This window comes from Dipodomys spectabilis, unplaced genomic scaffold (assembly GCF_019054845.1).
Source record: "Dipodomys spectabilis isolate Male_0828 unplaced genomic scaffold, ASM1905484v1 ptg000115l, whole genome shotgun sequence".
NCBI lineage: Eukaryota > Metazoa > Chordata > Mammalia > Rodentia > Heteromyidae > Dipodomys > Dipodomys spectabilis.
This window is the reverse complement of record NW_024870792.1, coordinates 15880977-15893576: the sequence shown is the minus strand read 5'-3', so window position 1 is coordinate 15893576 and position 12600 is coordinate 15880977. Positions and strand designations below refer to the sequence as shown.

The 12600-nt window shown below is 38.5% G+C and overlaps 1 protein-coding gene across 1 annotated transcript; it reads left to right on the top strand.

Moving 5' to 3' along the window:
- The first annotated feature begins 1733 nt into the window (after positions 1-1733).
- On the top strand, positions 1734-9003 carry Pjvk (pejvakin). The gene is made up of 6 exons (XM_042688385.1): positions 1734-2090; positions 3077-3272; positions 4046-4187; positions 6718-6835; positions 8136-8234; positions 8702-9003. The coding sequence occupies exons 1-6, from the start codon at positions 1880-1882 to the stop codon at positions 8992-8994; spliced, it is 1059 nt and encodes a 352-aa protein (XP_042544319.1). The 5' UTR covers positions 1734-1879; the 3' UTR covers positions 8995-9003.
- The last annotated feature ends 3597 nt before the right edge of the window (positions 9004-12600 follow it).

Here is a 12600-nt window from a genome sequence, read left to right as displayed (position 1 = left end):
TGGGTGCTGGTGACTCATGTCTGTAACAGCTACTCAGGAGGCTGAGATCTGAGGATTGAGGTTCAACTAACACCAGAAAGCAAGACCAAGAATGATTAGAACAAAAATGAAACACCTAGTTTTGCAGAACTTTGAAGCTAGACCTCCTGCCTTTACCAAATACCCCAAAGAGCTAAGGAATTCTTTCCCTCCTTTCTCTCTCTCCCTCTCCCTGTCCTCCCCCTCTTTCTCTCTCTCTCACTCCCCCAGCACCCAGACTCTGTCATAGTGTACCCCTGCCCTTCTGTTTGTCTTCTGTTTTTTTTTTTTTGTCTGCGTGTCTGCTTGCTTCTTACTAAATAAAGCTCTGCCAAGTTTTCTTACCATTATGACTTGTCCAGAAATTCTTATGCTATAATCAAAGTCAAGGACCCTAAGTGAAGAGTCCCTACTTTTAAAGGAAAACTTCACTAACTCTCACCTGCATCCAGTGACAGATACACTGTTTCAAAATATTTTAATGTAGCTAGGTGCCAGTGGCTCATGCTACTTCTAGCTACTCAGGAGGCTGAAATCTGAAGATAATGGTTCAAAGCTAGATCAGACAAGGAAGTCCATGAGACTCTTATCTCCAATGAACCACCAAAATGCTGGGTGTGATGCTGTGGCTTAAGTGGTAAAGAGCTAGCCTTGCACACAAAATCTTAGGGACAGCACCTAGGTCCAGAGTTCAAGTCCCAGTACGGGCATTAAATAAAAGTTAATGTCACCTATAGCAAAACAATGTTCTAGCTCAGTCTTTTCCCTCAAATTTAAATTTAATTTTAGCCAATTAAAAAATAAAAACAAATTAAGACCTATATAACTTTCTTTGTAGGTTGAATAACTGGGATAAGAATAATAACATGAAGTGTTAGTGTAGCAGAATTCCTCCATTTCATGCTACCAAGACCACAGTGCTCAGCTTCTGAGTAAGAAATTACTGCATAACTTTTAAGAAATACAATATGGTTTTTATTTAGTATTTTTATTTATTTATTTATTTTTTGGGTCTGGTCATGGGGCCTGAACTCTGGGCCTGGGCGCTGTCCCTCAGCTCTTCAGCTCAAGGTGAGCACTCTACCACTTGAGCCACAGCACCACTTCCGGCTTTTTTCTTTTTGCTTATGTGGTGCTGAGGAATCGAACCCAGGGCCTCAGGCATGCAAGGCAAGCACTCTACCACTGAGCCACTTTCCCAGCCCTATTTAGTATTTTATAGATATGTGTATACAAATTATTTCAGTATATTCAGAATTTGAATTTGATACTAAGCACTTGGCTTTATAAACACCCAAAACATTAAAGGAACAAAATACTCATGCAATAAACTCTATACCACAAGGTTTCAAAAAAATATGCTTCTCTCTTACCAAAATTCACCTGGTTGACTTGTGAATGAATTCTCTCAGGACTATGTCCATAGTAGTAGATTTTTTAATGTTATGTCCATAGTAGTAGATAATGTTATTTCGTATATGGCTCTATGCTTCCTCCATATTAAATTGCTCCACTGATACTGGCAAATTATTATCAAACCATGATTTTCACTAAGGGTATTAGTAGTGTGTTTGAATAAGTTTTCTGTGTATATTTTAGTGCTATAGATTGCCATTCCAAATTAGACTTGCTCTTAGTGTATCATTTTACATGGTGATCTATTATTCATTACCTAAGCACATGAAAGGAGGTAGTGTTGTGAATCGTACACTGGTAAACTACCTGGTAAGACCATGCTTTGTATTTTGGTCACGTTTAATTGTATTTAAAACCAGACAAGGCATAGTTTAGTGCCTGCTTTTCTTTTCTGAAAATGGACGTATTACCCAAAAGTTGCAGTTGATCAACTTTTGTTATTGATATGTTTGCTGCTGCTACAAAGAGCTTTGTCAAGCAAGTTGGAGATGGAGGGAGATTAGTTCCTGTTCCAAGCCTCAGTGAGGCTGACAAATACCAACCTCTAAGTCTGGTGGTGAAAAAGAAGCGCTGTTTTCTGTTTCCTAGATACAAGTTTACCTCAACACCTTTCACACTGAAAGATATTCTCCTGGGAGACAGAGAAATTTCAGCTGGTAAGTTTCAATATTTGGGAGTGACTATTCATGGAGCTCTTTTATTAAACCTATGTAGGTTTTATATCTACTGTCATGTTAGTAATGCACATTTTTACTGATAAATGCAACTCTCACAGTGGTAATATTAGATTAACAATGCATAAAGCTTATGCAGTATTAAGTTTCTTTTTGGTTGAATAACTTTTAAAGATCTGCTAATTATGGGTTGTTTTAGCTAAGTCAACTTAGAAAATGCCCTAATATTTTTCACCTATACAGTGGGATATTATTTGATCTTACCCACATCACATAATTGAATAAGATGACATAATTCTTTGTTGACAAAATTCACCTACTTGATTTGTGTATTTTTATTACTCAGCTATTGTAACTGGCAAACTGAAACGTAATTAAAATCTAGATAATAGTTGCTTTAATGGTATGAAATAGTTCTTTTACTTTAATCATTCCCTGGATCTTCATGCTAAAAGCATTTTGTTAGCTGAACAGAAAAGTTAAGTGTTCACTTCTTTTTGTTGTAAAAAAAATGGCTGAAATGCTAATGATCTACTTATTTGAAAGTACTGAGGCTTGAACCCAGGGCCTTGCGTTTGCTAGGCAGATGTTTTACATCAGTGCCACTCCTTCCATCCATTTAGCACTGGTTATTTTTGACATAGGATCTTGATTTTTTACCTGGGCGCATGCCTGAACCGCCATCTACCGATTTCACACTTCTTATTGTATCTGGAATGACAGGTGTGCACCACCATACCCTGCTATTGGTTGAGAAGAAGTCTCACATACATGCCCAGGCTGACCTGGAGTCACTATCCTCCCCGTCTCAGCCACCCTGAAATGCTGTTTTTAACCTTGGATTGAATTGTTGCTTTTCTCATTAACCTTTGGGACAGTAAGTCTTCATTTATAAATGAATATATTGCTGCACATAACCCATAAGTTGAATTTGAGACATTGAAAATACTAAGGTCTTTCTTGTAAAGGAATTTCATCCTATCAATTGCTGAATTATGAAGATGAATCTGATGTGTCACTGTATGGAAGGCGAGGGAACCACATTGTCAATGATGTTGGGATCAATGTGACTGGATCCGATTCCATTGCAGTAAAAGCTTCCTTTGGTGTAGTAACCAAACATGAAGTGGAAGTGTCAACATTACTCAAGGAAATTACTGCACGGTCAGTACGGTAACTAACCCACTTTAGTATTTTCCTTAAAAGTTTTAACTATAATAACTTTATTACAAAGGTTACTTAAAGCATCCAGGTGTTTTTGCTTGTTTGTTTGGTTTTGGGTTTTTTTGGTTTTTTGTTTTTTTTTTTGTCATGGAGCTGAACTCTGGGCCTGGGCTCTTCCCTCAGCTCTTCAGTTCAAGGCTAGTGCTCTACCACTTGAGCCACAGCACCACTTTCAGTTTTCTGAGTGGTTTATTGGAGATAAGAGTCTCACAGCCTTTGCTGACTGGGCTGGCTTTGAACTGTGATCCTCAGATCACAGCCTCCTGAGTACTTGGGATGGCAGGCAAGAGCCACCGGAGCCTGGCTCCAGGTGGTATTTTACTGGTGTAATTTGCTTTGATTTGTTTGAAATACTTCGAGTTAGTTGTATATTTATACTTTGGAGAAGGGTAGATATCCAGAAATCATTTGGTTTAAAAAAAGTGTTCAGTTGTTCTACAAAATCATTATGTCACTGTGCATGTTTGCTATTTTATTAAACCAAATAATAATCCACCTATCTACAACAACTGTAGTAAAAGAACCTTCTCCAAGAGAATCCCAACAGACAGAATACAAACATTCCATAGAAGCATGTTAAGAACATCAAAGGGAGAGGCAGATTATTCCAATTTTTTGTATGTATTCTGAATGCTATTAAGTCTGCTTTGATTTGCTTTGAGATAGATCATGAATGAGTAGCCACTCATGAATGTATCTTTTTTTTATTTTAGGAAAATTAACTTTGACCACAGTTTGATACGTCAGTCAAGGAGCTGCAGAAAGGCAGTGTTGTGTGTGGTTATGGAAAGCATTCGAACCACCAGACAGTGCTCGCTGTCTGTGCATGCTGGAATTCGAGGGGAAGCAATGCGGGTAAAGCACAATCATTCAGCTTCTAGTAACTTAAGGTTGCCATGGGAATGTTTACAGAGTACTCTGTTTATAATGGGCTTTATGTATTTTGCCAAAGATAGATAGGAAAGAGCTATAGTTGAAAGCAGTTTGTATAGGAATGGCAGTGTATTAGAATGTAAGAAAAAAAATCATAGCCAGGCGCTGGTGGCTCACGCCTATAATCCTAGCTACTCAGGAGGCCGAGATCTGAGGATCTCAGTTCAAAGTCAGCCTGGGCAGGAAAGTCCATGAGACTCTTGTCTCCAATAAACCACTCAGAAAACCGGAAGTGGCGCTGTGGCTCAAGCAGTAGAGCACTCACCTTGAGCTAAAGAGCTGAGGGACAGCGCCCAAGCCCAGAGTTCAACCCCTACAACTGACAAAAAAAAAAAAAAATCATGAAAACATGAATTCTAAAAATATGAAGTATAATGCAGATTAATCATCATTCCTTACAAAATATTAGTATAAATCAACTGTTTAAAGGGATTTTTTCCCCCCAATACTGGGACTTCAGCTAGGCCACCAGTCCTAACATGCTAGTTTAAGAATAAAATTTGAGTGCTGAAGTTAGTTTTTAATCTTATTTTTAATGAATATAGTTTAGACTTGATTTTTTTTCTTTTTTAACTTCAGGGTTTTGTGCCAGTTCCAGGAGAGCATTGGCTCTACCACTTGAGCCACTGCCCAGCTCATACTTCTGTGTGTGTGTGTGTGTGTGTGTGTGTGTGTGTGTAAGTGTGCCAGTACAGGAGCTTGAATTCAGTGCCTCACACTCTTGTTTGGCTTTTTTGTTTAAAGCTGGGGTTCTACCACTGGAGCCAGAGCTCCACTTCTGGCTTTTTACTGGTTAGTCTCATGGAATTTCCTGCCTGGACTAACTTCAAACCTCCTTCTGGTAGTAAGGATGATAGGTATATGGTACCAATGTCCAGCTTGTACTTGAATTTTATTTATTTATTTTTTGTCAGTTGTGAGCCTTGACCTCTGGGCCTGAGCAATGTCCCTCAGCTCTTCAGCTAAGGCTAGTGCTCTACCACTTGAGCCACAGGGTCACTTCTGGCTTTTCCTACTTATTTGGTGCTGAGGAATTGAACCCAGGGCCTCATGCATTGGAAGCAAGCACTCTACCACTGAGCCACCTTGCCAGCCCTCGTACTGAGTTTTTTTTTTTTTTGTCGGTCAAGGGGCCTGAACTCTGGGCCTGGGTGCTGTCCCTCAGCTCTTCAGTTCAAGGCTAGTGCTCTACCACTTGAGCCACAGCGCCACTTCCGGCTTTTTCTGCCTATGTGGTGCTGAGGAATCAAACCCAGGGCTTCATGCATGTGAGGCAAGCACTCTACCACTGAGCCATCTTCCCAGCCCCTCTTACTTGAAATTTTTAAAGTTAAATTTGTATTTTTTTGTATTAACTTTTCTAAATTGAGTCTATCAATAGCTAAACATGCTTCATTCACTTTTTTGGGGGGATGGGTGTCATGGGGCTTGAACTCTGGTCCTGGGTGCTGTCCCCAAGCTCAAGGAGAGCCCTCTACCACAGTGCCACTTCCGGTTTTCTGGTGGTTAATTGGAAATAAGAGATCTCACAGATTTTCCTGCCTGGGCTGGCTTTGAACCACTATCCTCAGAGCTCAACCTCCTGAGTAGCTAGGATTACAGGTGTGAGCCACCGGCATCTGGCTTCATTCAATTTTAAATCCTTTAAGGATTAGAATTTTTTTTTATTTTAAGCTTAATTATAAGCTTAATTATGATGCTGTTTATTATTGCTATTCAATAACAGTTAGTAATAACTTGTTAAGATTAAAACCAGTCATTACAAAGATCAATGGTAATGGATGCATCGGTCAGTGAAGGAACAGCAGAAAGGCTGCAGAGCCCTTGAACCATGAAACATTGCTCACTGTGCATGCTGGAATTCGAAGGAAGCAATTCAATCTTCAGTAGATTTATTTATGAGTATATATAATCCACATAAAAGTATTCTCTCACCAATTACCAAACCATGACATCTTTACAAATAAAGGTTCAGTTAAGGACTGATTTTTAGCTGTTCACTAAATTCTGATCATTTTAGGGGAATAAACTAAAGCTCTTACTTGATTGTTGATTATTACTTTGGAACATAAATTGATTGCTTTTGAAAGCTGTGGGAGCTTTGGTATAGTAGACAGGCTAAGCTGAAAACAACTCCAGCTCTTGAACATAGTTGCTTTCCAAAATTTGCTGTTAAAAACAGAAGCTTTTACATATGAAAGTATTCCTTTTGTGGTGACATTATTGGCTTCAGTGCCACACCAAAGTGAACTAAAACAAAAAAGGAAGTCCTTCTGTTATCAGATTGTGAAGCACTTGAATCTCTATTATAAGCAGTTTGATTTAAGCCAGATAATTTCTTGCTTTGCTTTGTCTTTGGTATAGTAGTAGGATATGTTTTGTTTTCCCCAAAGTAAGATTAGCATGTTATTTATTGCTCTTTAATAATGTTTCACTTATTTCTTTAATATAGTTTCATTTTATGGATGAACAGAATCCCAAGGGAAGGGAAAAGGCTATTGTATTTCCAGCACACACAACCATAGCTTTCAGTGTTTTTGAACTCTTCATTTACCTGGATGGTGCCTTTGGTGAGTGATCTTCTTCAAACAAGTGATTTTGTTTAATTTAAAGAGAATTTGATAGGAAACTGTCTCTGTCTTCCTTTCTCTCTCCCCACATTTCCCTTCTGTGTCCTCTTTTAATTTTTCTCTCTCTTCTCCCATAATTATAGAAGAGTGATGCATTTGGTACTGTCAATGTTATGTTTAGGTGAAGTAGCTGGCAAGGGGCCCTCCCTTCTTTACTTATTTAACAACCTCTTTTGTGTTCCTTAATGAAAGTTCCAGACCTCCTATCTCCCCACTGACGATTATAGATAAGAGATAAAATTCAGTCCACTGATTAAAGTATTCCTTGGCTTCCAAGGAGAAGATAATCAATGACCTTCTAATAGGCATTATTTAATCATTACAGACAAGAGTAGGTAGATAGTAAGAGTATTACCTGTATGTCTTCCTAAAAAGTAACTTTAGAACAAATAATTCCTTCCACAACCGTCCTCTCTATACATAGTAGCTCTGAGCAGCATTCTACATTTCACAAGTCTTTAAGGTTAGTTGGCTTCCATTCTATACAAGTCCAGACATAAAGATTGGGCAAGGAAGCCTCCTAGCTATGGTAATTGGTCATCTTTTTAGACCTATTTTCATCTCTTTCTGTTGTGGGAAGAGGGAATAGGAACTGTAGAAAGGAACCTGCATTTTAAGCAAATTCTATTTACAACATTGCAGGTGTATTGATTATTGGTGGGGATGGAGAACTGACATCCATTAAAATCTGAAATATATGTATACTTGGGCATTTACCCTTAAGGTATAAATACATATGTGAAATGATATGCACATAAAAAAATCCATGTCCTAATAGCAAAAGACTGGAAACAATCTTATGGGGATTTGTGAAATAGAGATATATTCCATCCATGCAACCGGTTACTATGAAGCCATGAGAGTGAACTAGCTTTATAGAGCTTGACATGGAATCTTCTCTTAGAGACAACGTATATAACATGTAATTTTTTGAGCCTAAAGAATTTTATGCACACTTTTTTATGCTTGTACAATATGAGTAGTGTTTTTGAAAGTATACACACTTAATAGTGCCCCTCAGGTAGAAGATTGGCCATGTGTGAAGTGGGCTAAAGATTTGGTTATTGTATCTGTACCTTGTACTTTCTGAATTATATATCATATGAGTTTATGTTTTCCCAAATGTGTAAATTTAACTTAGGAAAACAAATGACATGTGCTGGAATTCATTGCCCTCATACAACAACCAATAAAATATGAATTGTTGAAGTTCTAACATCTTTTCCAAATTGTTTTGTAGACCTTTGTGTCACATCAGTGTCAAAAGGAGGATTTGAAAGGGAAGAAACAGCAACTTTTGCACTGTTCTATCGACTGAGAAACATATTATTTGAAAGAAGTATGTTTATTGAATATTCTGAATGAAATTTTTTCCTTCCTGTAGTAGTACTTGAGGTTATCTATCTAGTCATCCCATTTGTTAAGGAAAACTTAATTTTAAAACAAAGATAGTTCTAATGTCTAATATCTTAGAGTTACGTAGTTATAAAATGCAATTTGGGAGATATAAAAATATTGGTGGTATTGAGGTTTGAACTTGGGGCTTCTTGTTTACTATGCTGTATGTTCTACTACATGAGCCATACTTCCATCCTTGCTTTTGGCTGTTTAGTTTAGAAAAGGGCTCTTGAAATTTCTGCTCAGGCTGGTCTTGAACTGAGAGCCTTCTGTTCCTGGCTTCTCAAGTAGCTAGGATTATAGGTGTAAGCCATTGGCACCAGGCTTGGGTCATATATATATATATATATATATATATATATATATTTAAATTTAATTCTAATACATATTTCTTATTTGTTCTTTTAGACAGAAGAGTGATGGATGCCATTTCTCGTTCACAGCTTTACTTGGATGATCTTTTTTCTGACTACTATGACAAACCTCTTAGCATGACTGACATTTCACTCAAGGAGGGGACACACATCCGAGTTAACCTACTTAATCACAACATTCCTAAGGGGCCATGCATACTCTGTGGAATGGGGAACTTGAAGAGGGAAACAGTCTATGGGTGCTTCCAGTGCTCTGTGGATGGACAGAAGTATGTGAGACTTCATGCTGTCCCTTGTTTTGATATTTGGCACAAGAGAATGAAATAAAAAGAAAAATGAAATACTTTGTTGGTATTTTACGTAAACTTTGCCACAAGCCTTCTCTAAATTTAAGGAGGGTGTGGTAAACTAAAAAACAGAAAATCTGTGTAAATGTCATTCTGCCATGCATATATGATGACACTGACAACCTCTTAGATTATCATGATTAATAACATTGTTTGTATGCGAAATGTTTGAATATAAAATTCAGAATAGGGGCTGGGAAGGTGGCTCAGTGGTAGAGCGCTTGCCTTGCAAGCATGAGGCCCTGGGTTCGATTCCTCAGCACCACATAAGCAAAAAGAAAAAAGCCGGAAGTGGCGCTGTGGCTCAAGTGGTAGAGCGCTAGCCTTGAGCTGAAGAGCTGAGGGACGGTGCCCAGGCCCAGAGTTCAGGCCCCAAGACCGGACCAAAAAAAAAAAAAAAATCAGAATAGAGACACTCTTTGAAAAATTTGCCAGTTGGGCTGGGAAGGTGGCTCAGTGGTAGAGCGCTTGCCTTGCATGCATGAGGCCCTGGGTTTGATTCCTCAGCACCACATAAGCGAAAAGAAAAAAAGCCGGAAGTGGTGCTGTGGCTCAAGTGGTAGAGCGCTAGCCTTGAGCTGAAGAGCTGAGAGACAGCGCCCAGGCCCAGAGTTCAGGACCTACAACCAAAAAAAAAAAAAGAAAGAAAAGAAAAATTTGCCAGTTATTTTAGAATTATTTTAGGGATTTATTCTATCACTGTAGATAATTTTCTATATAATTGAGTTTTTTTCCTAAATACCAATTTTATTTTATTTTATTTATTTATTTTCTTGGGTCTGTTTGTGGGGCCTGAACTCTGGGCCTGGGCACTGTCCCTCAGCTCTTCAGATCAAGGCTAGCGCTCTACCACTTGAGCCACAGTGCCACTTCCGGCTTTTTTCTTTCTGTTTATGTGGTACTGGGGAATCAAACCCAGGGCCTCATGCATGCAAGGCAAGTGCTCCACCACTGAGGCACCTTCCCAGGCCCCAATTTTATTTTTAATCATATTTTAATTTCACATTCAAGGATGCCAAGAATATACAAGTGACTACTTCATGGCCCTTTACTATTGCCCTGGATCTGGTAAAAGGAGAAAAATGTGTTAATAATTTAATGTAATCCTAAATGTTTAATTGCAGTATCAAATTGAAAACACTGAACTCAGCCTGGGGTTTTGCATACATGGCTTATAGTGTGACTGATAGGAGTATGAGATGATATACATATGCTCACTAATTTTGTCTTGATAAAACTCACTACTGTCATTTTAGTCCTTGAAGATCTAACATCTCAAACTTGTTTTTAAGGAAGATAGACCAAGTCTATTTGTTCTTAGAAAATAAGAAAGATGGGGCTGGGAAGGTGGCTCAGTGGTAGAGCGCTTGCCTTGCATGCTCGAGGCCCTGGGTTCGATTCCTCAGCACCACATAAGCAAAAAGAAAAAAAGCCGGAAGTAGTGCTGTGGCTCAAGTGGTAGAGCGCTAGCCTTGAGCTGAAGAGCTGAGGGACAGCGCCCAGGCCCAGAGTTCAGGCCCCACGACCGGACCCAAAAAAAAAAAAAAGAAAATAAGAAAGATCTTTTTCATAGTTCAAAGATCTTTACATAGTTCTTAAAGATCTTTTTCCATTGAGATGGGCTCTTGCTATGTTGCCCAGTCTGTTTTCAAACTACCAACCTTAAACTATCTTCCTGCCTTAGCCTCCTAAGCAGCTACCTTTCATTCTATTCTGTAAGACAATTGAATTTTTTATACATCCATCCTGAATTAGCCACCTTTATATTTTAAAAAGTTACAAAAATGTTAAAAATCATAGCACTGAAAATGTAGTCACAGCACTGAGTCAGGTAAATACAAACAAATCACATAAATAACGAAATATCTGTATATTATTATGTGTATGTAGAATGAGTGAGTTTATTTTTAAATTATTTAAAGGTAAAACTTTTAGAGTATTATCTTTTATTCATTTAATAGCATATATTTGGAACAGTACTATTTGACCCAAGATATTTTGTTTTTAGTTTGTTTTCCAAATAGTATCTCCCCCTTCTCTTTTGTAAGTTTGCCATAAACAATAATATTCCTGCCTCTGGAGCAGGGATTATAAGTATCATCACAGCAAGGTTGTTATGCTTTTTTAAAAACGTAAGTTTAACAGTACATTGAATGAAAAACAATGGATCATTCAGGTGAAGATGTAGTTTACTTCTGAAGGAAAAGAGCTGGTAAGAGCTAATGATTGAGCAAGTGAAGAGTAGTTAGAAAATTAAAGATAGGAATAAAAACACTAGGAGGAAAGAACAGATGATAAAATGTTAAATTCTATGTAAGCATATATAGTATTTATGTTCTATACTTTTAAATTGAATTCCTAGCAATATATTTCAAGTGGTTAAAACAGGAGTAATGGTTTGGGAAGACCAAGTTTCAGAAAACAGAAAACATCTTTGTTTATATTGAACCCATTTATCTACTCCCCAATCCTGCCCCAGTCCTGAGGCTTGAACTCTGTGCCTGGGCACTGTTCCTAAGCTTCTTTTGCTCTGGTGAGTGTTTTACTACTTGAGCCACAGTACCCTTTCCTTGAATTCATGTATCTTGAGCAGAGCCATTTATTGCTGGACCAATGCCCACATACATACTATAGAGAATCTTATATGATCATATATGTGCCCTTCTTTTTTTTGGTACAACTCTTTTCCATCATCCATCCCCTAACTGTTCTCAATAAGGTGGACCACATGATAATTTGATCATGACACATCTCAGTCTGGTACTTGTTCATTTGTAGCAATGAGCAATCTTTTTTTTTCCTTTTGTTTTTTTCTGTCAGTCATGGACCTTGAACTCAGGGCCTAGGCACTGTCCCTGAGCTTTTTTTTTTTTTCTTTCTTTTTGTCTATTGTAGGGCTTGAACTCCAGGCCTGGGTACTGTCCCTGAGCTCTTCAGCTCAAGGGGAACATTCTACCACTTGAGCCACAGCACCACTTCCCATTTTCTGGTGGTTAATTGGAGATGAGTCTCATGGACTTTTCTGCCAGGGCTGGCTTTGAACCATGATCCTCAGATCTCAGCCTCCTGAGTAGCTAGGATTACAGGTGTGAGCCACCGGTGCCCGGCTCACTGAGCTTTTATTGCTCAAGGCTAGTATTCTACCACTTTGAATCACAGGCCACTTCTGGTTTTCTGGTGGTTAATTGGAGATAAGAGTCTCATGAACTTTGCAGCCTGGCCTGGCTTCCAAGGCAGTCCTCAGATCTCAGCCTCCTGACTACCTAGGATTACAGACATGAGCTACCAGCTACCAGTGTTCACCCGGCTGCAATCTCATTTTTAACTTTTTTTTTTTTGGTCGGTCTTGGGGCTTGAACTCTGGGCTTGTGCACTGTCCCTCAGCTTTTCAGCTCAAGGCGAGCTCTCTACCACTTGAGCCACAGTGCCACTTCCTGCAATCTCATTTTTAAATGTTTACAATATCCCACACTGTACAGCTCACCATTAATGATAAGAATGTTGTAAAATCACAAGGAAAGAAATAGCTAGAGACAGAAAATTAGAAATGAATTCCCTGGCATTGATTTACAACTATGGGCAAAAG

What these genes read in the sequence shown, in the direction of transcription:
- Pjvk (XM_042688385.1), top strand. Translation starts at nt 1,880, where the DNA reads ATGTTTGCTGCTGCTACAAAGAGCTTTGTCAAGCAAGTTGGAGATGGA. An exon ending in AGACAGAGAAATTTCAGCTG is followed by an intron (nt 2,091 to 3,076) that starts GTAAGTTTCAAT and finishes TTTCTTGTAAAG; the next exon opens with GAATTTCATCCTATCAATTG. An exon ending in TTACCTGGATGGTGCCTTTG is followed by an intron (nt 6,836 to 8,135) that starts GTGAGTGATCTT and finishes ATTGTTTTGTAG; the next exon opens with ACCTTTGTGTCACATCAGTG.